Here is a 26,991-nt window from a genome sequence, read left to right as displayed (position 1 = left end):
GCAAGCGCTCTACCCCTGGGCTGCACCCCTGTTATGTCAGGGGCACTTATATAGTATGCGTTTGATGGTGCTCAACAGATTATTTTAACAACAAAAAAATTATTACTCGAAATAAACAAAATCATCCCGTCATTGCAACGTGATACAATTTTTTGTCAACAAAGAAAGAAAAATATTTCTATCCCAAAAGAAAAGGGCAGCAATGTTTTAGTAAAATCACTCGTCGCATTTCATGGTGCCGTAGTATTACAAGACGTAAAAAAGATAGCGCTAAAATCAAGAGCACATTGGAGGTGCCAGAGTTCGAACCCAGGACTTCTCACTTGCGAAGCAAGCGCTCTACGTTTGAGCTACACCCCCGTTATGTCAGGAGCACTTATGTATGCTATTGATGGTGCTCAAGAAATTATTTTAAAAAAATAATTATTACTCGAAATAAACAAAATCATCTCGTCATTGCAACGCGATAAATTTTTTGTCAACAAAGATAGAAACACATTTCTATCATAAAGGAAAGGGCACCGATGTTTTAGTAGATTATATCGTCGCATTTCATGGTGCCGTAGTAGTACAACACAAAAAAGATAGCGCAAAAGTTCAAATTGACTGATTTGTGGTGTTTTACGTCCCAAAACCACCATATAATTATGAGAGACGCCGTAGTGAAAGGCTCCAGAAATTTCGACCACCTGGGGTTCTTCAACGTGCACCCAAATCTGAGCACATGGGCCTACAACATTTCCGCCTCCATCGCAAATGCAGCCACCGCAGCCGGGAAACGAACCCGCGACCTGCGGGTCAGCAGCCGAGTACCTTAGCCACTAGACCACCGTGGAGGGGCCGCAAAAGTTTAGAGAGCTCTGGAGGCGCCACGGTTCGAACCAGGGACTTCTCACATGCGAAGCAAGCGCTCTACCTCTGAGCTGCACCCCTGTTATGTCAGGAGCACTTATTTATGCGTTTGGTGGTGCTCAACACATTATTTTAACAACTAAATAAATTATTACTCGAAATTAACAAAATCTTCTCGTCATTGCAACGTGATACAATTTTTTTGTCAACAAAGAAAGAAACATATTGCTATCATAAAAGAAAAGGGCAGCAATGTTATAGTAGAATCACTCGTCGCAATTCATGGTGCCGTAGTATTACAACACATAAAAAAGCTAGCGCTGAAGTCAAGAGCACCTTGGAGGCGCTGGGGTTCGAACCCGGGACTTCTCACATGCGAAGCAAGCGCTCTACCTCTGAGCTACACCCGCATTATGCCAGGAGCACTAATGTATTCTATTGATGGTGCTCAAGAAATTATTTTAACCAAAAATTAGTTATTACTCGAAAGAAAGAAAATCATCTCGTCATTGCAACGCGATAAATTTTTTGTCAACAAAGATAAAAACACATTTCTATCATAAAGGAAAGGGCACCGATGTTTTAGTAGATTATCTCGTCGCATTTCAAGGTGCTGTAGTAGTACAACACGAAAAAGATAGCGCAAAAGTTCAAATTGATTGATTTGTGGGGTTTCACGTCCCAAAACCACCATATGATTATGAGAGACGCCGAAGTGGAGGGCTCCGGAAATTTCGACCACCTGGGGTTCTTTAACGTGCACCCAAATCTGAGCACACGGGCCTACAACATTTCCGCCTCCATCGGAAATGCAGCCGCCGCAGCCGGGAAAAGAACCCGCGACCTGCGGGTCAGCAGCCGAGTACCTTAACCACTAGACCACCGCGGAGGGGCCGCAAAAGTTCAGAGAGCTCTGGAGGCGCCACGGTTCGAACCAGAGACTTCTCACACGCGAAGCAAGCGCTCTACCCCTGGGCTGCACCCCTGTTATGTCAGGAGCACTTATTTATGCGTTTGATGGTGCTCAACAGATTATTTTAACAACAAAATAAATTATTACTCGAAATAAACAAAATCATCTCGTCACTTCGACGTGATACAACTGTTTCGTCAACAAAGAAAGGAACATATTTCTATCATAAAAGAAAAGTGCAGCAATGTTTTAGTAGAATCACTCATCGCATTTCACGGTGCCGCAGTATTACAACAAATAAAAAGATAGCACAAAAGTCGAGAGCACTTTGGAGGTGCCGGGGTTCGAACCCGGGACTTCTCACATGCGAACCAAGTGCTATACTTCTGAGCTACACCCCCGTTATGTCATGAGCACTAATGTATGCTATTGATGGTGCTCAAAAAATTATTTTAACAAAAAAATAATTATTACTCGAAATAAACAAAATCATCTCGTAATTTCAAAGCAATAAATGTTTTGTCAACAAACATAGAAACACATTTCTATCATAAAGGAAAGGGCACCGATGTTTTAGTAGATTATCTCGTCACATTTCATGGTGCTTTAGTAGTACAACACGAAAAAGATAGCGCAAAAGTTCAAATTGATTGATTTGTGGGGTTTCACGTCCCAAAACCACCATATGATTATGAGAGACGCTGTGGTTGAGGGCTTCGAAAATTTCGACCACCTGGGGTTCTTTAACGTGCACCCAAATCTGAGCACACGGGCCTACAACATTTCCGCCTCCATCGCAAATGCAGCCGCCGCAGCCGGGAAACGAACCCGCGACCTGCGGGTCAGCAGCCGAGTACCTTAACCACTAGACCACCGCGGAGGGGCCGCAAAAGTTCAGAAAGCTCTGGAGGCGCCACGGTTCGAACCAGGGACTTCTCACATGCGAAGCAAGCGCTCTATCTCTGAGCTGCACCCCTGTTATGTCAGGAGCACTTATTTATGCGTTTGGTGGTGCTCAACACATTATTTTAACAACTAAATAAATTATTACTCGAAATTAACAAAATCTTCTCGTCATTGCAACGTGATACAATTTTTTTGTCAACAAAGAAAGAAACATATTTCTATCATAAGAGAAACGGGCAGCAATGTTTAATAGAATCACTCGTCGCATTTCATGGTGCCGTAGTATTACAACACATAAAAAGATAGCGCTAAAGTCGAGAGCACTTTGGAGGTGCCGGGGTTCGAACCCGGGACTTCTCACATGCGAAGCAAGCGATCTACCTCTGAGCTACACCCCTGTTATGTCAGGAGCACTTATGTATGCTATTGATGGTGCTCAAGAAATTTTTAACAAAAAATATTTATTACTCGAAATAAACAAAATAATCTTGTCATTATAACGCGATAAATTTTTTGTCAACAAAGATAAAAACACATTTCTATCATAAAGGAAAGGGCACCGATGTTTTAGTAGATTATCTCGTCGCATTTCTTGGTGCCGTAGTAGTACAACACAAAAAAGATAGCGCAAAAGTTCAAATTGATTGATTTGTTAGGTTCCACGTCCCAAAACCACCATATGATTATGAGAGACGCCGTAGTGGAAAGCTCCGGAAATTTCGACCACCTGGGGTTCTTCAACGTGCACCCAAATCTGAGCACACGGGCCTACAACATTTCCGCCTCCATCGGAAATGCAGCCGCCGCAGCCGGGAAACGAACCCGCGACCTGCGGGTCAGCAGCCGAGTACCTTAGCCACTAGACCACCGCAGAGGGGCCACGAAAGTTCAGAGAGCTCTAGAGGCACCTTGGTTCGAACCAGGCACTTCTCACTTGCGAAGCAAGCGCTCTACCTCTGAGCTGCACCGCTTTTTTTTTTTTTTTTTTTTTATTTATTGCCTGGCATGGACATTGTACAGGGCAATCATTGCACACACATATATTACAATACAAAGAAAAAGAAAAAGAAAAAAAAAACAAGCATTGCCATCAGTCCCATTTGTACTGATGTTGTCCTCTTAAAAATACTTAAGGTTTGCCAGGGGTTCAACCCTTGACAACCATTCTGGCTCGATATCCTCTATTTTGCTACACTCAATGAATGCAGACATGCTTTGCCTGAAATAAATTACTGCTGGTTTTGCGTCCGGGTCGAAATGGTATCCGGCCATTCGTGCACGCCATATACAGTGGAGACCGGTCAACATCACTACATCGAATGGGACCCCATCATCATTTGTTACTGCGAGGTACCTTATTCCGTGTGGGTCTAGTGGAAAATCCTTCTTTATTGTCCTCTGTAATATGTCCCAAAAATGTACCCCTTCCCAACAATGCAAAAAAACATGGTCTATTGTTTCTGGTTTCTTACATATCAAGCAGTGTGACCCCCATAGTGTAAAAAAACCCCGTTCCTCTGTGAAAGTCTTTACTGATAGTGTTCCTGTGTGTAACTTGAAGAAAAAAGTTTTCACCCCTGTAGGTACCTGCATGTTTCTCACCCGCTTCAGTACGTTTTGTCCCGGTCTTCCACTGTATATGGCCCTGTACAATGGTACTGGCAAAACCATAGCACATACATCTCTGTACAATTCTTTTCTTCTAACACTTGCTAGATAATCTATCGAAAAGCGTACAGATAAAAAACGTACACTGTCTACCACTTCCTTGAGATACCCACGCAACGTCACGGGCCGGCTATCCGTAGTAACAACAAAATCTGGTAAGGCACTGCCTAACCTGAGCTGGCATACCGTACGTAAAAACGGATCCCTGACGTCACGGAAAAACAAAAATCTATTTACTACTTGTCTCACAAATAGGTGCGCCAAACCAAGACCTCCGTCCTTCACGCGCCTGAACAAGTTGGTCCGTCTGCACCTTTCCCATTTCGAGCCCCATATAAAAACTGCGAACACTCTGTGCAGCCTTTGCACGTTGATCCTTGAACAATGTAACACCTGCATCACATACCACAGTTTAGCGATAAAAAACATGTTGCACACAGTAGCCCTAGCGAAAACAGACAGGTTCATGCCTTTCCACCTGTCTGCTTTTTCCTTCGTCTCTTTTGTTTGACGCGACCAATACTCCTCGCTGCCGTTATAACATTCCAGGGGAACACCGAGGTACCTTGTCGGTGTTTCCGTCCAGTGCACATTCGCAAAAAGGTCCGGCTTTGAAGGCCACCTTCCGTGCCAAAGCCCAAGAGATTTCGCCCAGTTTACGCGGCTTCCTGTGACGCTACAAAAATGTTTCACAACACTTATCGTTTCCTCTACACTTTCTTTGTTCGTACAACACACCGCAATGTCGTCTGCATATGCCAGCAGCTTAACTTCCACTGCCGCCAAGCTGAAGCCACGAATTTTTCCATTTTCATTTATCGCTAAGCACATCGCTTCGATGTAAATACAAAACAAAAGTGGACTGAGGGGGCAGCCCTGACGCACAGAACGCATTACGTGAATGGGGGCCCCCAAAGACTTGTTAACAATTAAACGTGTTGTGCAGTTCTGGTACGCCAAGGCCACTCCCTCCTTGATGATGGAACCGACATTAATATGATCTAAGATGACAAACAAAATATCATGCGCAACACAATCAAAAGCTTTCTCCAGGTCTATCTGGAGCACAGCAACGCCAAGTGAATCTTCGTCACAACACTCTAGCACACACCGCATCTTGTGAATGTTTGAGCTAATGGTTCTGCCTTTGATTCCACAAGTTTGGTGCTCTCCAACAATTTCTTTAATGACACCTTGAAGTCGCGCTGCCAGAACCTTCATAAAAATCTTGTAGTCGACATTGGTCAGCGATATGGGCCTATACGATGTCACCAGTTTAAGTTTTTCCCCTTCGTCCGTTTTAGGAATTAATATCGTATGCGCTTTGCTGAAGGAGGGCGGCAGAGTTTTCCGTTCGTACGCCTCATTGAACAGCTCAGCTAACCCCGGGGACAGTTCTATTCTAAACGTCTTATACCATGCTGCGGTTAGGCCATCGGGTCCCGGTGACTTTCCGGGGTTCAGATGACCAATCGCGCGTTCCACTTCACCTTCCGTTATTCTGCCTTCTAAAAGCTTTTTTGTGTCGTCACTAAGCCGCGGCAAGCGCTTGAGAAACTCTTCTTTAAAACCATGTACATTCGCTTTTCGAATTGCAAAAAGTGACTGATAATACGCAACAAAGGCCCGTTCGATGCTTTCATTGTCGCTCGCGAGAGTCCCGTTGCAATAGACCTTATCGATGTGGTTTCGGCGTCCTTGCGCTTTTTCGAGACCAAGCGCCCTTTTTGTGGGCGTCTCACCCGCGGCAAGATCATTTGCGCGCGCGCGAACCCAGGCGCCTCGATAACGCTCTCTGTCATGCAGTTCTAATTTTTCCTTGACACTGCGCACCTCGTCTTTGCAAGTCCCAGGCTCCCGACTTTCTAGGGCTATCAGCTGCTGCAGTGTTTTCTTAAGACTTCTTTCTTTTATTTGCGCTTCGAATTTTAGCGTGCTCGATCTGTCAAGCGCTTTCATTTTCACCTTCTGCTTTAAACACTCCCATTTCTCTGCTACTGTTTCCGTTTTTTCCATAAGCACTTCATTAATGGTCTCGTGCACTGCTTCTAAAAATGGTTCATCTTTTAGTAACAACGCGTTCAGTTTCCATTAATCCCAGTTGAAAACCTTACGCTGTTTCTTCATGCCTATGCGACACACAACCAAACAGTGATCTGAAAACGACACTGGCTCAACCGAAAAATCGTGACACATAGGCAATACATCTAGGGATAGGTATATGCGGTCTAAACGTGCATGGCTATTGCCATGAAATCGCGTGTAGATCACTTCGCGATTTGCTGCCACACATTCATACACGTCTTCCAAGTCATTTTCGGTTATTAATTTGCCTAGCACGTCACTGCTTTTGTCACGAACGCCAGTGCTATTGACTCTATCGCGAGCCCTTAAAACACAGTTAAAATCACCTAACAAAACCACCCTCTTATTACACTTTGTCCACTGAAACAGGTTAGAAAAAAACTGAGCACGCTCTTCTACACTATTCGGTGCGTATACGCATATAACTCTGAATTCAGTGGCACCATAAACAAAGTCACAATAAACAATTCTGCCCGACTGACATGAAAAAACACTTTGCACAAGAAGGCTTTGCAATTTTTTTACAAAAAGAACACAACCCGCGGACGTTCCTATCGAGTGGCTTACGACCGCGTAATATCGGTCAGTGAAACGGCGCACCATGCTCCCGGTCTCCTCCTCTCCGTCTACCTTAGTTTCCTGGACGGCTAGGACGTCTATGTCTTGGTCTGTGAGCAACCGATAGAGCTGACTTTGCCTACGCCTAGCCGCCAACCCTCTGACGTTAAGCGTAGCTATACTGAATGGCGGAGTTAATTCCATAGTGACTTGTTCGCTAAAGGAGTAGGCCCGGAGCATGGCGCTTACCCTTCACGACCAGCCCTCGGCTAGCCGCCTCCAGGACCATCCTGCTTCCCAGCGCTGTTTTCTTTTGCCTTGTCCTCCAGTCTCCGGTCGGTAGGGACTTTCGGCTTAGGTTTGAGACTACGCCGCCTCCCTTGCGGCGCCTTCGCAGGCGGCTCCTGGCTGCTGGTGGACGACGCCCCGTCCTGCTCTACCGAGTCGTCGAGTGGACGCTTTAGCGTGGCGCTGGTCACGCACATCTCGTCGTCGCTGTCCGCCGCCGTCTCTCCCTGACCCTCCGTTGTATCAGCTGTCCCCACTGGAACCACGTCCGTCTCGACCCGCTCAGGCTCGGCCGCTGACGGGGCGCTGGCCGGTGTAGTCGAAAGCTGGCGAGTCTCCGGAAACTTGGGTGTGTCTGCCTGCGCCGCCCCTCCAGTAGTCACAGGGACCACTGGGCTTCCGACCCCTTTGGCGGCGTCCTCTGCCTCGGCCGCGTCCATGACGTGATCAGCCATCGCCTCGTTCTTCGCTGGCCCCATTGCACTGGCGTACGTTCGAACGCAATCCGCCTCGACGTGTCCGAAGCGTTTGCACCGCGAGCAACGGGGAACCTTGCACTCTCGGCGGACGTGCCCTTTGCCTTGGCAGCGCAAGCATTGCATCGGCCGACCAGGCACAACCAGCAAGGCCAGCTCTCCATCGATCCTGATCTGGTGCGGAAGGTCTTCGACCCTGACGCCGCTTTTCAGCTTCAGGAGAGCTGTTCTCGTGGTCGAACACTTGTCGGCCATGCCCGGGACACGCCACCGCTCACGGCTCACCTCCACGACCTTGCCGAAAGCCGACAGCGCCGTCCGTACTTCTTCGTCGCTCACACCGTGAAGCAGCCAGTGAATTCGTAGCCGCACCTGCTGGTCCTGTGGGTCGACGACGACGCAGCGCCGCCCCTTCACCTGCAGCTCCTTCAAGGCGAGCAGGCGTTTTGTGGGAGCGGCATCATTGAATGTCACCGCCCACAAGTGGTTAACCTGGTATGCACCGAGGCTTACCACATCCGGCAGCAGGCCCGTTGGCGTCAATGCGTCCCTGAAATCTTCGACCTTGTATGGCCTCGCTCGTACATCACCGTGTAAAAACACGGTGTTGATAACAAGTCGTCCTTTTGGCATTTGCGGCAAAATAAACTGGTATTCGCTATCTCCGTTCCTGTTTCCGCGGCTAAGATTGGCCGCTGTCGCCGCTCCGCTGGAGCTCATGATCCTGCGATCCGTTCAGCACGACTGCCGGAAGCAGAATGTCTGAGCTGCACCCCTGTTATGTCAAGAGCACTTATTTATGCGTTTGATGGTGCTCAACAGATTATTTTAACAACAAAATAAATTATTACTCGAAATAAACAAAATCATCTCGTCATTGCGACGTGATACAATTTTTTTGTTAACAAAGAAAGAAACATATTTCTATCATAAAAGAAAAGGGCAGCAATGTTTTAGTAGAATCACTTGCCGAATTTCAAGCTGCCGTAGTATTACAACACATAAAAAAGATAGCGCTAAGGTCGAGAGCACTTTGGAGGTGCCAGGGTTCGAACCCGGGACTTCTCACATTTGAAGCAAGCGCTCTGCCTCTGAGCTACACCCCCGTTATGTCAGGAGCACTTATGTATGCTATTGATGGTGCTCAAGAAATTATTTTCACAAAAATATAATTATTACTCGAAATAAACAAAATCATCTCGTCATTGCAACGCGATAAATTTTTTGTCAACAAAGATAGAAACACATTTCTATCATAAAGGAAAGGGCACCGATGTTTTAGTAGATTATCTTGTCGCATTTCATGGTGCCGTAGCAGCACAACACAAAAAAGTTAGCGCAAAAGTTCAAATTGATTGATTTGTGGGGTTGCACAGCCCAAAACCACCTCATGATTATGAGAGACGCGGTAGTGGAGGGCTCCGGAAATTTCGACCACCTGGGGTTCTTTAACGTGCACCCAAATCTGAGCACACGGGCCTACAACATTTCCGCCTCCATCGGAAATTGAACCACCGTAGCCGGGAAACAAACCCGCGACCTGCGGGTCAGCATCCGAGTACCTTAGCCCCTAGACCACCGCGGAGGGGCCGCAAAAGTTCAGAGAGCTCTGGAGGTGCCACGGTTTGAACCGGGGACTTCTTACATGCGAAGCAAGCGCTCTACTTCTGAGCTGCACCCCTGTTATGTCAGGAGCACTTATTTATGCGTTTGGTGGTGCTCAACAGATTATTTTACCAACAAAATAAATTATTACTCGAAATAAACAAAATCATCTCGTCATTGCAACGTGATACATTTTTTTTGTCAACAAAGAAAGAAAAATATTTCTATCCCAAAAGAAAAGGGCAGCAATGTTTTAGTGAAATCACTCGTCGCATTTCATGGTGCCGTAGTATTACAAGACATAAAAAAGATAGCGCTAAAATTAAGAGCCCTTTGGAGGTGCTGGGGTTCGAACCCGGGACTTCTCACATGCGAAGCAAGCGCTCTACCTCTGAGCTACACCCTTTTCTTTCTTTATTGACCTCTGAGCTACACCCCCGTTATGTCAGGAGCACTTATGTATGCTATTGATGGTGCTCAAGAAATTATTTTAACAAAAAAATAATTATTACTCGAAATTAACAAAGTCATCTCGTCATTGCAACGCGATAAATTTTTTGTCGACAAAGATAGAAACACATTTCTATCATAAAGAAAAGGGCACCGATGTTTAAGTAGATTATCTCGTCGCATTTCAAGGTGCTGTAGTAGTACAACACGAAAAAGATAGCGCAAAAGTTCAAATTGATTGATTTGTGGGGTTTCACGTCCCAAAACCACCATATGATTATGAGAGACGCCGAAGCGGAGGGCTCCGGAAATTTCGACCACCTAGGGTTCTTTAACGTGCACCCAAATCTGAGCACACGGGCCTACAAAATTTCCGCCTCCATCGGAAATGCAGCCGCCGCAGCCGGGAAAAGAACCCGCGACCTGCGGGTCAGCAGCCGAGTACCTTAGCCACTAGACCACCACGGAGGGGCCGCAAAATTTCCGAGAGCTCTGGAGGCGCCACGGTTCGAACCAGGGACTTCCCACATGCGAAGCAAGCACTCTACCTCTGAGCTGCACCCCTGTTATGTCAGGAGCACTTATTTATGCGTTTGGTGGTGCTCAACAGATTATTTTACCAACAAAATAAATTATTACTCGAAATAAACAAAATCATCTCGTCATTGCAACGTGATACAATTTTTTTGTCGACAAAGAAACATATTTCTATCATAAAGGAAACGGCACCAATGTTTTAGTAGATTATCTCGTCGCATTTCATGGTGCCGTAGTAGTACAACACAAAAAAAGACAGCGCTAAAGTCGAGAGCACTTTGGAGGTGCTGAGGTTCGAACCCGGGACTTCTCACATGTGAAGCAAGCGCTCTACCTCTGAGCTACACCCGCATTATGCCAGGAGCACTAATGTATTCTATTGATGGTGCTCAAGAAATTATTTTAACAAAAAATTAATTATTACTCGAAATAAAGAAAATCATCTCGTCATTGCAATGCGATAACTTTTTTGTCAACAAAGATAAAAACACATTTCTATCATAAAGGAAAGGGCACCGATGTTTTAGTAGATTATCTTGTCGCATTTCAAGGTGCTGTAGTAGTACAACACGAAAAAATAGCGCGAAAGTTCAAATTGATTGATTTGTGGGGTTTCACGTCCCAAAACCACCATATGATTATGAGAGACGCCGAAGTGGAGGGCTCCGGAAATTTCGACCACCTTGGGTTCTTTAACGTGCACCCAAATCTGAGCACACGGGCATACAACATTTCCGCCTCCATCGGAAATGCAGCCGCAGCCGCCGGGAAAAGAACCCGCGACCTGCGGGTCAGCAGCCGAGTACCTTAGCCCCTAGATCACCGCGGTTGGGCCGCAAAATTTCAGAGAGCTCTGGATTCGCCACGGTTCAAACCAGGGACTTCTCACATGCGAAGCAAGAACTCTACCTCTGAGCTGCACCCCTGTTATGTCAGGAGCACTTAATTATGCGTTTGTTGGTGCTCAACAGATTACTTTAACAACAAAATAAATTATTACTCGAAATAAACAAAATCATCTCGTCATTGCAACGTGATACAATTTTTTTGTCGACAAAGAAAGAAACATATTTCCATCATGAAGGAAACGGCACCGATGTTTTAGTAGATTATCTCGTTGCATATCATGTTGCTGTAGTAGTACAACACAAAAAAGATAGCGCAAAAGTTCACATTGATTGATTTGTGGGGTTTCACGTCCCAAAACCACCATATGAATATGAGAGACGCCATAGTGGAGGGCTCCGGAAATTTCAACCACCTGGGGTTCTTTAAAGTGCACCCAAATCTGAGCACACGGGCCTACAACATTTCCGCCTCCATCGGAAATGCAGCCGCCGCAGCCGGGAAACGAGCCCGCGAACTGCGGGTCAGCAGCCGAGTACCTTAGCCACTAGACCACTGCGTAGGGGCCGCAAAAGTTCAGAGAGCTCTGGAGGCGCCACGGTTCGAACCAGAGACTTCTCACATGCGAAGCAAGCGCTCTACCCCTGGGCTGCACCTCTGTTATGTCAGGAGCACTTATTTATGCGTTTGATGGTGCTCAACAGATTATTTTAACAACAAAATAAATTATTACTCGAAATAAACAATATCATCTCGTCATTTCAACGTGATACAACTTTTTCGTCAACAAAGAAAGAAACATATTTCTATCATAAAAGAAAAGGGCAGCAATGTTTTAGTAGAATCACTCATCGCATTTCACGGTGCCGTAGTATTACAACACATAAAAAGATAGCGCAAAAGTCGAGAGTACTTTGGAGGTGCTGGAGTTCGAACCCGGGACGTCTCACATGCGAACCAAGCGCTCTACTTCTGAGCTACGCCCCAGTTATGTCATGAGCACTAATGTAAGCTATTGATGGTGCTCAAAAAATTATTTTAACAAAAAAATAATTATTACTCGAAATAAACAAAATCATCTCGTAATTTCAACGCAATAAATGTTTTCTCAACAAATATAGAAACACATTTATATCATGAAGGAAAGGGCACCAATGTTTTAGTAGATTATCTCGTCACATTTCATGGTGCTGTAGTAGTACAACACGAAAAAGATAGCGCAAAAGTTCAAATTGATTGATTTGTGGGGTTTCACGTCCCAAAACCACCATATGATTATGAGAGACGCCGTAGTTGAGGGCTCCGGAAATTTCGACCACCTGGGGTTCTTTAACGTGCGCCCAAATCTGAGCACACGGGCCTACAACATATCCGCCTCCATCGGAAATGCAGCCGCCGCAGCCGGGAAACGAACCCGCGACCTGCGGGTCAGCAGCCGAGTACCTTAGCCATTAGACCACCGCGGAGGGGCCGCAAAAGTTCAGAGAGCTCTGGAGGTGCCACAGTTCGAACCAGGGACTTCTCACATGCGAAGCAAGCGCTCTACCTCTGAGCTGCACCCCTGTTATGTCAGGAGCACTTATTTGTGCGTTTGATGGTGCTCAACACATTATTTTAACAATAAAATTAATTATTACTCGAAATAAACAAAATCATCTCGTCATTGCAACGTGATAAAATTTTTTTGTCGACAAAGAAAGAAACATATTTCTATCATTAAAGAAAAGGGCAGCAATGTTTTAGTAGAATCACTCGTCGCATTTCATGGTGCCGTAGTATTCCATAAAAAGGATAGCGCTAAAGTCGAGAGCACTTTGGAGGTGCCGGGGTTCGAACCCGGGACTTCTCACATGCGAAGCAAGCGCTCTACCTCTGATCTACACCCCCGTTATTTCAGGAGCACTTATGTATGCTATTGAGATTGCTCAAAAAATTATTTTAACAAAAAATAAATTATTACTCGAAATAAACAAAATCATCTCGTCATTGCAACGCGATAAATTTTTTGTCAACGAAGATAGAAACACATTTCTATCATATAGGAAAGGGCACCGATGTTTTAGTAGATTATGTCGTCACATTTCATGGTGCTTTAGTAGTACAACACGAAAAAGATAGCGCAAAAGTTCAAATTGATTGATTTGTGGGGTTTCACGTCCCAAAACCACCATATGAATATGGGAGGCGCCATAGTGGAGGGCTCCGGAAATTTCAACCACCTGGGGTTCTTTAAAGTGCACCCAAATCTGAGCACACGGGCCTACAACATTTCCGCCTCCATCGGAAATGCAGCCGCCGCAGCCGGGAAACGAACCCGCGAACTGCGGGTCAGCAGCCGAGTACCTTAGCCACTAGACCACTGCGTAGGGGCCGCAAAAGTTCAGAGAGCTCTGGAGGCGCCAAGGTTCGAACCAGAGACTTCTCACATGCGAAGCAAGCGCTCTACCCCTGGGCTGCACCCCTGTTATGTCAGGAGCACTTATTTATGCGTTTGATGGTGCTCAACAGATTATTTTAACAACAAAATAAATTATTACTCGAAATAAACAAAATCATCTCGTCATGGCAACGTGATAAAATTTTTTTGTCAACAAAGAAAGAAACATATTTCTATCATAAACGAAAAGGGCAGCAATGTTTTAGTAGAATCACTCGTCGCATTTCATGGTGCCGTAGTATTCCATAAAAAGGATAGCGCTAAAGTCGAGAGCACTTTGGAGGTGCCGGGGATCGAACCCGGGACTTCTCACATGCGAAGCAAGCGCTCTACCTCTGATCTACACCCCCGTTATTTCAGGAGCACTTATGTATGCTATTGACGGTGCTCAAAAAATTATTTTAACAAAAAATAAATTATTACTCGAAATAAACAAAATCATCTCGTCATTGCAACGCGATAAATTTTTTGTCAACGAAGATAGAAACACAATTCTATCATAAAGGAAACGGCACCGATGTTTTAGTAGATTATCTCGTCGCATTTCATGGTGCCGTAGTAGTACAACACAAAAAAGATAGCGCAAAAGTTCACATTGATTGATTTGTGGGAATTCACGTCCCAAAACCACCATATGAATATGAGACACGCCATAGTGGAGGGCTCCGGAAATTTCGACCACCTGGGGTTCTTTAAAGTGCACCCAAATCTGAGCACACGGGCCTACAACATTTCCGCCTCCATCGGAAATGCAGCCGCCGCAGCCGGGAAACGAACCCGCGAACTGCAGGTCAGCAGCCGAGTACCTTAGCCACTAGACCACCGCGTAGGGGCCGCAAAAGTTCAGAGAGCTCTGGAGGCGCCATGGTTCGAACCAGGGACTTCTCACTTGCGAAGGAAGCGCTCTACCTCTGAGCTGCACCTCTGTTATGTCAGGAGCACTTATTTATGCGTTTGATGGTGCTCAACAGATTATTTTAACAACAAAAAAAACTATTACTCAAAATAAACAAAATCATCCCGTCATTGCAACGTGATACAATTTTTTGTCAATAAAGAAAGAAACATATTTCTATTATAAAAGAAAAGGACAGCAATCTTTTAGTAGAATCATTCGTCGCATTTGATGGTGCCGTAGTATTAGAACACATTAAAAAGATAGCGCTAAAGTCGAGAGCACTTTGGAGGTGCTGGGGTTCGAACCCGGGACTTCTCACATGCGAAGCAAGCGCTCTACCTCTGAGCTACACCCTCATTATGCCAGGAGCACTAATGTATTCTATTGATGGTGCTCAAAAAATTATTTTAACAAAAAATTATTATTACTCGCAATAAACAAAATCATCTCGTCATTGTGACGCGATAAATTTTTTGTCAAAAAAAAAACAGAAACACATTTCTATCATAAAGGAAAGGGCACCGATGTTTTAGTAGATTATCTCGTCGCATTTTATGGTGCCGTAGTAGTACAACACAAAAAAGATAGCGCAAAAGTTCAAATTGATTGATTTGTGGGGTTTCACATCCCAAAACCACCATATGATTATGAGAGACGCCGTAGTGGAGGGCTACGGAAATTTCGACCACCTGAGGTTCTTTACCGTGCACCCGAATCTGAGCACACGGGCCTACAACATTTCCGCCTCCATCGGAAATGCAGCCGCGGCAGCCGGGAAAAGAACCCGCGACCTGCAGGTCAGCAGCCGAGTACCTTAGCTTTACACTAGACCACCGCGGAGGGGCCGAAAAGCTCAGAGAGCTCTGGAGGCGCCACGGTTCGAACCAGAGACTTCTCACATGCGAAGCAAGCGCTCTACCTCTGAACTGCACACCTGTTATGTCAGGAGCACTTATTTATGCGTTTGATGGTGCTCAACAGATTAGTATAACAACAAAATAAATTATTACTCGAAATAAACAAAATCATCCCGTCATTCCTCGTGATACAATTTTTTTGTCAACAAAGAAAGAAACATATTTCTATCATAAAAGAAAAGGGCAGCAATGTTATAGTAGAATCACTCGTCGAATTTCATGGTGCCGTAGTATTACAACACATAAAAAAGCACTAAAGTCGAGAGCACTTTGGAGGTGCCGGGGTTCGAACCCGGGACTTCTCACATGCGAAGCAAGCGCTCTACCTCTGAGCTACACCCCTTTTTTTTTTTTTCTTTATTGCCGGCTTCGCACAAAAGAAATACAATTTACGATCACTTTTAAACAAGTTTAAAAAAAAACACCAGCCTGGCTGTGACTGGTTTCATTTAAAACTGCTTCATTGTAGCCAACACATTCAACAACGACACCCATTCAGGTCTTTCTTCTCTGGAAGATAACACGTCTCTTATGTATACAATACTTTCCGTGAAGTATTCATGCGCACATCGGGCATCTTTATCTACGTGTCTTACTGCCATTCTAGTTCGCCACACGCTGTGAAGCACAAGCAACATAAACATATCATAAGGCACACCATCCTCATTTTCTACAGCCAAGAATCTAATACCGTGTGGTGTGATAGGCAAGTCCTTTTTCAAAGTACGCTGCAGAATGTCCCACAGAAAAACAGCATCCCAGCAATCAAGAAAAATGTGGTTGACAGTCTCGGGTTTCTTACAGATAAGGCAGTCCATCGACCACGGAACAAAGAAACCCTTTTCTTGTAACCATGGCTTTACGGGCAATGTTCCGCTGTGCAGCTGAAAAAAAAATGTCTTTGCACTTGCGCGTACGGTCATCATTTTCACTCTCTTCAATACGTCACGTTCAGCACCAACCTGGTATACTGATCTGTAGATAGGCTGAGGCAGCATTACGTCACGTAAATCTCTGTAAAGACGTTTTCTCTTTACAACAGATAAATATTCCATTGAAAATCTCACTTTCAGTATTTCATATGCCATTATAACTTCTCTTAAATATCCACGTAGGTTACATTTCACAGACATACTTGATACCACATAATCAGGAATCTTATTAGAAAGTACAATTTGTAGAAATGTTCTCACAAACGGGTTACATTGGTCGCGTAAAAAAATATATCTAGACACAATTTGCTTGAGGAAGAGGTGAGCCAATCCTAAACCACCATTTCTTAGTGAATGAAATAAGTTTGTTCGACTCGTACGCTCCCAAACCGACCCCCAAACAAACACAGCTAAGACTCGATGCAATTTCTGCACATTCGCTCTTGACATAAATAGGAACTGCAGAACATACCATACTTTGCAAACAATGAACCAATTGCATGCAGTCGCTCTAGAAAACATAGAAAGTTCCCTACCACCCCAGTTTCTTGTCTTCTCACGAGTGCTCTCACATATCTCTTTCCAGTAATCATCCGTGTTTTTATAATGCTGGAGGGGTACTCCGAGATACTTCGTCGGTACAAGTGACCAGTTCATATTTGCAAAGTTTTGTGGGGTGGTCTCCCAAGAACCATGCCACAAGCCTAGGCATTTGTCCCAGTTTACTGCACTGCCTGTCATCTTGCAAAAATAGGCCACATGACGTATCACTTCACTGACACTTTCCTTATCGCTACAAAACACGGCAATATCGTCGGCATATGTTAGCATTTTAACTTCACTGTTCATTAGCTGATACCCTTTTATTGTTTCATTGCTAATAATCTTCATGCAGAAAGGTTCCATATATATTGCAAATAATAAAGCCGAAATGGGATCACCTTGCCGCACACCGTTTGTCACTTGAAAGCTTTCAGTAAGTCGCCCATTAATTACAATACTCGTAAAGCACTCTCTATAGGCCATTTTTACCCCTTCCAAAATGACAGACCCTACATTAACATATTCTAGTATCAAAAAAAGGATATCATGATTTACACGGTCAAAGGCTTTTTCCAGATCTAATTGCAACATTGCAACCTTGCTACCAAACACATCGCAACTCTCCAGCACGCTTCTCGCTACATGAACATTTGTATTTATTGTGCGTCCTTTTATACCACAAGTCTGGTGTGGTCCAACTAGTATTTTCATCATCCTTTGCAACCTGCCTGCAAGAACCTTCATAAACACTTTATAGTCTGTGTTGGCTAAACTGATTGGTCGGTACGACTTGACGGACAATAATTTTTTGGGGTCGTCAGTTTTCGGTATGAGTATTACGTGCGTCTTTTTAAATGAGCCGGGCAGAACCTTTAATCTTATAGCCTCCGTGAAGACACGATGTAAGGCAACAGAAATAACACCTTTAAAAGTCTTGTACAATGCGGCACCAAATCCATCAGGTCCCGGTGCTTTGCCAGCCGCTAGGTCGTCAATAGCCTTTTCTATTTCGGACACTTCAATCGATATCTCCAGCTGCTCTCTCTCGTTATCAGAGAGCTTTGGTATCAAATGCAGAAACTGAGCCTCAAACCCTTCCTCTGCCTTCACTTTTCGGCCAAGTAAGCCTCGGAAATATTCAACAAATACTTGCTCAATTGCTGTCGCTTCACGTACAATACCGCTATCAGTTGCAATCGCTTTGATTTCATTTCGCTTGGCGTATCTTTTTTCATCCCCAAGTGCACGCTTTGTTGGTGTTTCGCCGAGAGATAATTTTTCTGCACGTGCCCTTATCACCGCACCTCTATATTTTTCAATGTCAATTGCCTCCAATTGGTTCTTTAACTGCCTTATTTCTTTTGTGTACTTTCCTGGCATTTTACTTTCTAGACTCAATGTAAAGTCTAACTGACATTGCAAATCTTTTTCTTTTTCCTTTTTGGCTCTATGTAACACACCGGATCTTTCTATGGCTTTCATCTTTGTTACCTCCTTAAAACGCTCCCAGGCTTCAATCACGTTCGCTTGAGGCTCAGCTAACATTTTGTTAATGGAATCCTGCACAGCTTCAACGAACAATTCATCTTTTAATAATAAGTCGTTTAATTTCCACACGTCCCAGTTAAAGCGTGTCTTCTTCTGTTTATACCCTATAGTGAACATTACTAAACTGTGGTCACTGAAAGACACACTTTTTACTTCATAATTCGAACATACTCGCATTAACTCTACTGACACATAGGCTCTGTCTAGCCTCGCATGACTTTCGTTCTGAAAGTGTGTGAAGTGCTCTTCTGCAGAGAGCACATCACCAACATCTTCGAGATGACAATCTTGTACAATAGTGCAGAGTAGCGTTGCACTTTGGTCTTTTATGGCTGCTTTTTTTGCTCTGTCCTGAGGGTTGCAAACACAATTAAAGTCGCCGAGCATAATGACAATCCTGCCACAGCTAAGAAAAGTCTGTAAATTCTCAAACAATAATTTACGTTCAACTTCTTTGTTCGGTGCGTAAACACAGACAACTCGCCATTTTTTATTATTATATGTAAAATCGCAAACTATGAATCTCCCAGTACTAGACACAGTTACAGTCTCCTCAACTATACCAATAGAATTTTTAAGGAACAGTGCACAACCCGCCGACATTCCAACGGCATGAGACACACACACATCATACCGGGCTCTAAAAGGGGACACCATTCGGTCAGTCTGATCTTGCCCTTCAACTTTTGTTTCCTGAATGGCAATAACATCGAGATCACGTTCAAGCATCAAACGACTTAATTGATACTGCCTTCGTCGAGCGGCAAGTCCCCTGACATTGAGAGTCGCAACTCTCAATTCTGCTTCGACGCTCATAGCCATTAGGACGTGAATGGCCGTCCCGGCCACATGGTTCTCACCTCTGATACTCCTTTATCACCATCAGGTCCAAGGTTCGATATGGTCTGATAGGTCCCCTTTCTTTTGATCACAAAAGTAGAGCGCCGCGCACGTTTCACGCAGCACATTATGCACACTTCACCACTGCGCTCCATTTGTTGGTGCTTCCGCCGGGTCAATACTTGTGTCACTTAATCCAGACCCCCACCTTACGGGGGCTTTTGTTCTGAAGGGGGCCCCGCTGAAGGCCCCTTCTGTTGATGATCTGTCAGTCGCTGATGCAATGTCTGCTGATTCGGCACTGGTTGCTGCTGCGGCGGTTGTGTCTGTTGCACCTGGGTTGGTGGGGGGTTCTCGGCTATTCGACGTTCGCTGAGGATGTTAGGTGCCGGTCTACGGCGCACGTTCATCGCCTTGGCCGGTGGTTCCTCCACTTCTTTCGTTGTAGCAGCCTTCTCGCCTTCCGCGTCTTCCCTGGGCCTTTTACATGTATTTGACGTGTCCATGTTTTCCGACATTTCTTCCTGTGCTGCAAGCGCCGTTATATCTTGTGTGTTCCTCGTGGATTGCACGTCTTTTGTAGAACCCTTGTCTTTGTTAAGCGTCGTCTCAGCACCTGTGGGGCGTGGCGTAAGGGGCGTCAACTTGGGTTTCGGTTCCTCCCGACGCGCCCCTATCAGCTCTTCTGCTTCAGCCTCGTCCATGTGATGCTCGGAAAGTTCTTCGCCCCCCGCGGGCCCTGCTACACTTGCATATGTTCTCATACAGCCGCTCTCATTATGCCCAAAACGCCGACACACTGTACAACGTGGGGCTCGGCAATCCCTCCTAATATGACCTGTTCCGCGGCAACGCAGGCATAGCGGTGCTCTTCCCGCGACGACAACTAGCGTGAGGTCTCCGGCAATCCGCAACTGATGTGGGAGGTCATCCACCGTGAGGCCAGCTTTGAGCCTGATGCTCACCACTCGCGTCGAAGAGCCTTTGTCGGTGCATCCATACACGCGCCAGCGCTCTCGCACTATTTCGTTCACCTTGCCATAAGGAGCCAACGCTGCCCTCACCTCGTCGTCAGGAACGTTAAACAATAGCCAGTGTATCTTCAGCTTCGTATCCTGGTGGTTAGGGTCGATAGTGATACAGCGCTGGTTCTTCACCACAATGTCCCCAGCAGCGAGTATTCTCTTCTTGCCCTCCTCGTCCTTGAAAGTGATGGCCCAAACATGATTCATTTGGTACGCCCCCAAGGCAGCAACCTCGGGAAGCAAAGCCAAACGAATAAGAGCGTCCCTGAAATCCTCAACGCGATACGGCCGCGCCTTGATATCAGCGTGCAAAAAGACAGTATGCAGCGTTGAATCATTTGATGGCAGTCGGGGCAAAATAATCTGATAATCCTGTGACGATTCGTCCATGTTCCTGGTACCACGACCGAGCTGGGCCGTTGATGCCGCTCCGATATCGCCGGAGCTCATACCGCCACGTCCGTACACTACGGTGGCCGGAAGTGGAATCCCTCTGAGCTACACCCCCGTTATGTCAGGAGCCCTTATGTATGCTATTGATGGTGCTCAAGAAATAATTTTAACAAAAAAAATATTATTACTCGAAATAAACAAAATCATCTCGTCATTGCAACGCGATAAATTTTTTGTCAACAAAGATAAAAACACATTTCTATCATAAAGGAAAGGGCACCGATGTTTTAGTAGATTATCTCGTCGCATTTCAAGGTGCTGTAGTAGTACAACACGAAAAAGATAGCGCCAAAGTTCAAATTGATTGATTTGTGGGGTTTCACGTTCCAAAACCACCATATGATTATGAGAGACGCCGAAGTGGAGGGCTCCGGAAATTTCGACCACCTGGGGTTCTTTAACGTGCACCCAAATCTGAGCACACGGGCATACAACATTTCCGCCTCCATCGGAAATGCAGCCGCCGCCGCCGGGAAAAGAACCCGCGACCTGCGGGTCAGCAGCCGAGTACCTTAGCCCCTAGATCACCGCGGATGGGCCGCAAAATATCAGAGAGCTCTGGAGGCGCCACGGTTCAAACCAGGGACTTCTCACATGCGAAGCAAGAACTCTACCTCTGAGCTGCACCCCTGTTATGTCAGGAGCACCTAATTATGCGTTTGGTGGTGCTCAACAGATTATTTTAACAACAAAATAAATTATTACTCGAAATAAACAAAATCATCTCGTCATTGCAACGTGATACAATTTTTTTGTCGACAAAGAAAGAAACATATTTCCATCATAAAGGAAACGGCACCGATGTTTTAGTAGATTATCTCGTTGCATATCATGGTGCTGTAGTAGTACAACACAAAAAAGATAGCGCAAAAGTTCACATTGATTGATTTGTGGGGTTTCACGTCCCAAAACCACCATATGAATATGAGAGACGCCATAGTGGAGGGCTCCGGAAATTTCAACCACCTGGGGTTCTTTAAAGTGCACCCAAATCTGAGCACACGGGCCTACGACATTTCCGCCTCCATCGGAAATGCAGCCGCCGCAGCCGGTACACGAACCCGCGAACTGCGGATCAGCAGCCGAGTACCTTAGCCACTAGACCACTGCGTAGGGGCCGCAAAAGTTCAGAGAGCTCTGGAGGGCCCACGGTTCGAACCAGAGACTTCTCACATGCGAAGCAAGCGCTCTACACCTGGGCTGCACCCCTGTTATGTCAGGAGCACTTATTTATGCGTTTGATGGTGCTCAACAGATTATTTTAACGACAAAATAAATTATTACTCGAAATAAACAAAATCATCTCGTCATTTCAACGTGATACAACTTTTTCGTCAACAAAGAAAGAAACATTATTCTATCATAAAAGAAAAGGGCAGCAATGTTTTAGTAGAATCACTCATCGCATTTCACGGTGCCGTAGTATTACAACACATAAAAAGATAGCGCAAAAGTCGAGAGCACTTTGGAGGTGCCAGGGTTCGAACCCGGGACTTCTCACATGCGAACCAAGCGCTCTACTTCTGAGCTACACCCCAGTTATGTCATGAGCACTAATGTATGCTATTGATGATGCTCAAAAAATTATTTTAACAAAAAAATAATTATTACTCGAAATAAACAAAATCATCTCGTAATTTCAACGCAATAAATGTTTTGTCAACAAACATAGAAACACATTTCTATCATAAAGGAAAGGGCACCGATGTTTTCGTAGATTATCTCGTCACATTTCATGGTGCCGTAGTAGTACAACAAGAAAAAGATAGCGCAAAAGTTCAAATTGATTGATTTGTGGGGTTTCACGTCCCAAAACCACCATATGATTATGAGAGACGCCGTAGTTGAGGGCTCCGGAAATTTCGACCACCTGGGGTTCTTTAACGTGCACCCAAATCTGAGCACATGGGCCTACAACATTTCCGCCTCCATCGGAAATGCAGCCGCCGCAGCCGGGAAACGAACCCGCGACCTGCGGGTCAGCAGCCGAGTACCTTAGCCACTAGACCACCGCGGAGGGGCCGCAAAAGTTCAGAGAGCTCTTGAGGTGCCACAGTTCGAACCAGGGACTTCTCACATGCGAAGCAAGCGCTCTACCTATGAGCTGCACCCCTGTTATGTCAGGAGCACTTATTTATGTGTTTGATGGTGCTCAACACATTATTTTAACAATAAAATAAATTATTACTCGAAATAAACAAAATCATCTCGTCATTGCAACGTGATAAAATTTTTTTGTCAACAAAGAAAGAAACATATTTCTATCATAAAAGAAAAGGGCAGCAATGTTTTAGTAGAATCACTCGTCGCATTTCATGGTGCCGTAGTATTCCATAAAAAGGATAGCGCTAAAGTCGAGAGCACTTTGGAGGTGCCAGGGTTCGAACCCGGGACTTCTCACATGCGAAGCAAGCGCTCTACCTCTGATCTACACCCCCGTTATTTCAAGAGCACTTATGTATGCTATTGATGGTGCTCAAAAAATTATTTTAACAAAAAATAAATAATTACTCGAAATAAACAAAATCATCTCGTCATTGCAACGCGATAAATTTTTTGTCAACGAAGATAGAAACACAATTCTATCATAAAGGAAACGGCACCAATGTTTTAGTAGATTATCTCGTCGCATTTCATGGTGCCGTAGTAGTACAACACAAAAAAGATAGCGCAAAAGTTCACATTGATTGATTTGTGGGAATTCACGTCCCAAAACCACCATATGAATATGAGAGACGCCATAGTGGAGGGCGCCGGAAATTTCGACCACCTGGGGTTCTTTAAAGTGCACCCAAATCTGAGCACACGGGCCTACAACATTTCCGCCTCCATCGGAAATGCAGCCGCCGCAGCCGGGAAACGAACCCGCGAACTGCAGGTCAGCAGCCGAGTACCTTAGCCACTAGACCACCGCGTAGGGGCCGCAAAAGTTCAGAGAGCTCTGGAGGCGCCATGGTTCGAACCAGGGACTTCTCACTTGCCAAGGAAGCGCTCTACCTCTGAGCTGCACCTCTGTTATGTCAGGAGCACTTATTTATGCGTTTGATGGTGCTCAACAGATTATTTTAACAACAAAAAAAACTATTACTCAAAATAAACAAAATCATCCCGTCATTGCAACGTGATACAATTTTTTGTCAATAAAGAAAGAAACATATTTCTATCATAAAAGAAAAGGACAGCAATCTTTTAGTAGAATCATTCGTCGCATTTGATGGTGCCGTAGTATTAGAACACATTAAAAAGATAGCGCTTAAGTCGAGAGCACTTTGGAGGTGCTGGGGTTCGAACCCGGGACTTCTCACATGCGAAGCAAGCGCTCTACCTCTGAGCTACACCCTCATTATGCCAGGAGCACTAATGTATTCTATTGATGGTGCTCAAAAAATTATTTTAACAAAAATTTAATTATTACTCGAAATAAACAAAATCATCTCGTCATTGTGACGCGATAAATTTTTTGTCAACAAAGATAGAAACACATTTCTATCATAAAGGAAAGGGCATAGATGTTTTAGTAGATTATCTCGTCGCATTTTATGGTGCCGTAGTAGTACAACACAAAAAAGATAGCGCAAAAGTTCAAATTGATTGATTTGTGGGGTTTCACATCCCAAAACCACCATATGATTATGAGAGACGCCGTAGTGGAGGGCTACGGAAATTTCGACCACCTGAGGTTCTTTAACGTGCACCCAAATCTGAGCACACGGGCCTACAACATTTCCGCCTCCATCGGAAATGCAGCCGCGGCAGCCGGGAAAAGAACCCGCGACCTGCAGGTCAGCAGCCGAGTACCTTAGCTTTACACTAGACCACCGCGGAGGGGCCGAAAAGCTCAGAGAGCTCTGGAGGCGCCACGGTTCGAACCAGAGACTTCTCACATGCGAAGCAAGCGCTCTACCTCTGAGCTGCACACCTGTTATGTTAGGAGCACTTATTTATGCGTTTGATGGTGCTCAACAGATTATTTTAACAACAAAATAAATTATTACTCGAAATAAACAAAATCATCCCGTCATTCATCGTGATACAATTTTTTTGTCAACAAAGAAAGAAACATATTTCTATCATAAAAGAAAAGGGCAGCAATGTTATAGTAGAATCACTCGTCGCATTTCATGGTGCCGTAGTATACAACACATAAAAAGGATAGCGCTAAAGTCGAGAGCACTTTGGAGGTGCTGGGGTTCGAACCCGGGACTTCTCACATGCGAAGCAAGCGCTCTACCTCTGAGCTACACCCCCATTAGGCCAGGAGCACTAATGTATTCTAATTATGGTGCTCAAGAAATTATTTTAACAAAAAAATAATTATTACTCGAAATAAAGAAAATCTACTCGTCATTGCAACGCGATAAATTTTTTGTCAACAAAGATAAAAACACATTTCTATCATAAAGGAAAGGGCACCGATGTTTTAGTAGATTATCTCGTCGCATTTCAAGGTGCTGTAGTAGTACAACACGAAAAAGATAGCGCCAAAGTTCAAATTGATTGATTTGTGGGGTTTCACGTTCCAAAACCACCATATGATTATGAGAGACGCCGAAGTGGAGGGCTCCGGAAATTTCGACCACCTGGGGTTCTTTAACGTGCACCCAAATCTGAGCACACGGGCATACAACATTTCCGCCTCCATCGGAAATGCAGCCGCCGCAGCCGGGAAACGAACCCGCGACCTGCGGGTCAGCAGCCGAGTACCTTAGCCACTAGACCACCGCGGAGGGGCCGCAAATGTTCAGAGAGCTCTCGAGGCTCCACGGTTCGAACCAGGGACATCTCACATGCGAAGCAAGCGCTCTACCTCTGAGCGGCACCCCTGTTATGTCAGGAGCACTTATTTATGCGTTTGATGGTGCTCAACAGATTATTTTAACAACAAAATAAATGATTATTTGAAATAAACAAAATCATCTCGTCATTGCAACGTGATACAATTTTTTTGTCAACAAAGAAAGAAACATATTTCTATCATAAAAGAAAAGGGCAGCAATGTTTTAGTAGAATCCCTCGTCGCATTTCAAGGTGCCGTAGTATTACAACACATAAAAAAGCGCTAAAGTCGAGAGCACTTTGGAGGTGCCGGGGTTCGAACCCGGGACTTCTCACATGCGAAGCAAGCGCTCTACCTCTGAGCTACACCCCCGTTATGTCAGGAGCCCTTATGTATGCTATTGATGGTGCTCAAGAAATAATTTTAACAAAAAAAATATTATTACTCGAAATAAACAAAATCATCTCGTCATTGCAACGCGATAAATTTTTTGTCAACAAAGATAAAAACACATTTCTATCATAAAGGAAAGGGCACCGATGTTTTAGTAGATTATCTCGTCGCATTTCAAGGTGCTGTAGTAGTACAACACGAAAAAGATAGCGCCAAAGTTCAAATTGATTGATTTGTGGGGTTTCACGTTCCAAAACCACCATATGATTATGAGAGACGCCGAAGTGGAGGGCTCCGGAAATTTCGACCACCTGGGGTTCTTTAACGTGCACCCAAATCTGAGCACACGGGCATACAACATTTCCGCCTCCATCGGAAATGCAGCCGCCGCCGCCGGGAAAAGAACCCGCGACCTGCGGGTCAGCAGCCGAGTACCTTAGCCCCTAGATCACCGCGGATGGGCCGCAAAATTTCAGAGAGCTCTGGAGGCGCCACGGTTCAAACCAGGGACTTCTCACATGCGAAGCAAGAACTCTACCTCTGAGCTGCACCCCTGTTATGTCAGGAGCACCTAATTATGCGTTGCGTGGTGCTCAACAGATTATTTTACCAACAAAATAAATTATTACTCGAAATAAACAAAATCATCTCGTCATTGCAACGTGATACAATTTTTTTGTCGACAAAGAAAGAAACATATTTCCATCATAAAGGAAACGGCACCGATGTTTTAGTAGATTATCTCGTTGCATATCATGGTGCTGTAGTAGTACAACACAAAAAAGATAGCGCAAAAGTTCACATTGATTGATTTGTGGGGTTTCACGTCCCAAAACCACCATATGAATATGAGAGACGCCATAGTGGAGGGCTCCGGAAATTTCAACCACCTGGGGCTCTTTAAAGTGCACCCAAATCTGAGCACACGGGCCTACAACATTTCCGCCTCCATCGGAAATGCAGCCGCCGCAGCCGGGAAACGAACCCGCGAACTGCGGGTCAGCAGCCGAGTACCTTAGCCACTAGACCACTGCGTAGGGGCCG

The 26,991-nt window shown here is 45.0% G+C and overlaps 1 protein-coding gene and 6 non-coding genes across 7 annotated transcripts; all 7 read right to left on the bottom strand.

The window, feature by feature from the left end:
- Window positions 1-8,780: 8,780 nt before the first annotated feature.
- Window positions 8,781-8,852, bottom strand: TRNAL-CAA (transfer RNA leucine (anticodon CAA)). Its single transcript has one exon. It is a non-coding gene; the product is annotated as a tRNA-Leu (tRNA).
- Window positions 8,853-12,999: 4,147 nt separating this feature from the next.
- Window positions 13,000-13,071, bottom strand: TRNAA-CGC (transfer RNA alanine (anticodon CGC)). The gene has a single exon. It is a non-coding gene; the product is annotated as a tRNA-Ala (tRNA).
- Window positions 13,072-13,899: 828 nt separating this feature from the next.
- TRNAA-CGC (transfer RNA alanine (anticodon CGC)) lies at window positions 13,900-13,971 on the bottom strand. The gene has a single exon. It is a non-coding gene; the product is annotated as a tRNA-Ala (tRNA).
- Window positions 13,972-15,707: 1,736 nt separating this feature from the next.
- Window positions 15,708-15,779, bottom strand: TRNAA-CGC (transfer RNA alanine (anticodon CGC)). The gene has a single exon. It is a non-coding gene; the product is annotated as a tRNA-Ala (tRNA).
- Window positions 15,780-18,939: 3,160 nt separating this feature from the next.
- LOC142777367 (uncharacterized) lies at window positions 18,940-20,774 on the bottom strand. The gene has a single exon (XM_075881700.1). The coding sequence runs from the start codon at window positions 20,772-20,774 to the stop codon at window positions 19,509-19,511; it is 1,266 nt and encodes a 421-aa protein (XP_075737815.1). The 3' UTR covers window positions 18,940-19,508.
- Window positions 20,775-24,953: 4,179 nt separating this feature from the next.
- TRNAA-CGC (transfer RNA alanine (anticodon CGC)) lies at window positions 24,954-25,025 on the bottom strand. The gene has a single exon. It is a non-coding gene; the product is annotated as a tRNA-Ala (tRNA).
- An 829-nt stretch (window positions 25,026-25,854) lies between these two features.
- On the bottom strand, window positions 25,855-25,926 carry TRNAA-CGC (transfer RNA alanine (anticodon CGC)). Its single transcript has one exon. It is a non-coding gene; the product is annotated as a tRNA-Ala (tRNA).
- Window positions 25,927-26,991: the final 1,065 nt, after the last annotated feature.

The sequence above is a fragment of the Rhipicephalus microplus genome, chromosome X (assembly GCF_043290135.1).
Source record: "Rhipicephalus microplus isolate Deutch F79 chromosome X, USDA_Rmic, whole genome shotgun sequence".
Taxonomy (NCBI): Eukaryota; Metazoa; Arthropoda; class Arachnida; order Ixodida; family Ixodidae; genus Rhipicephalus; species Rhipicephalus microplus.
This window is presented reverse-complemented; position numbering and strand designations above follow the sequence as displayed.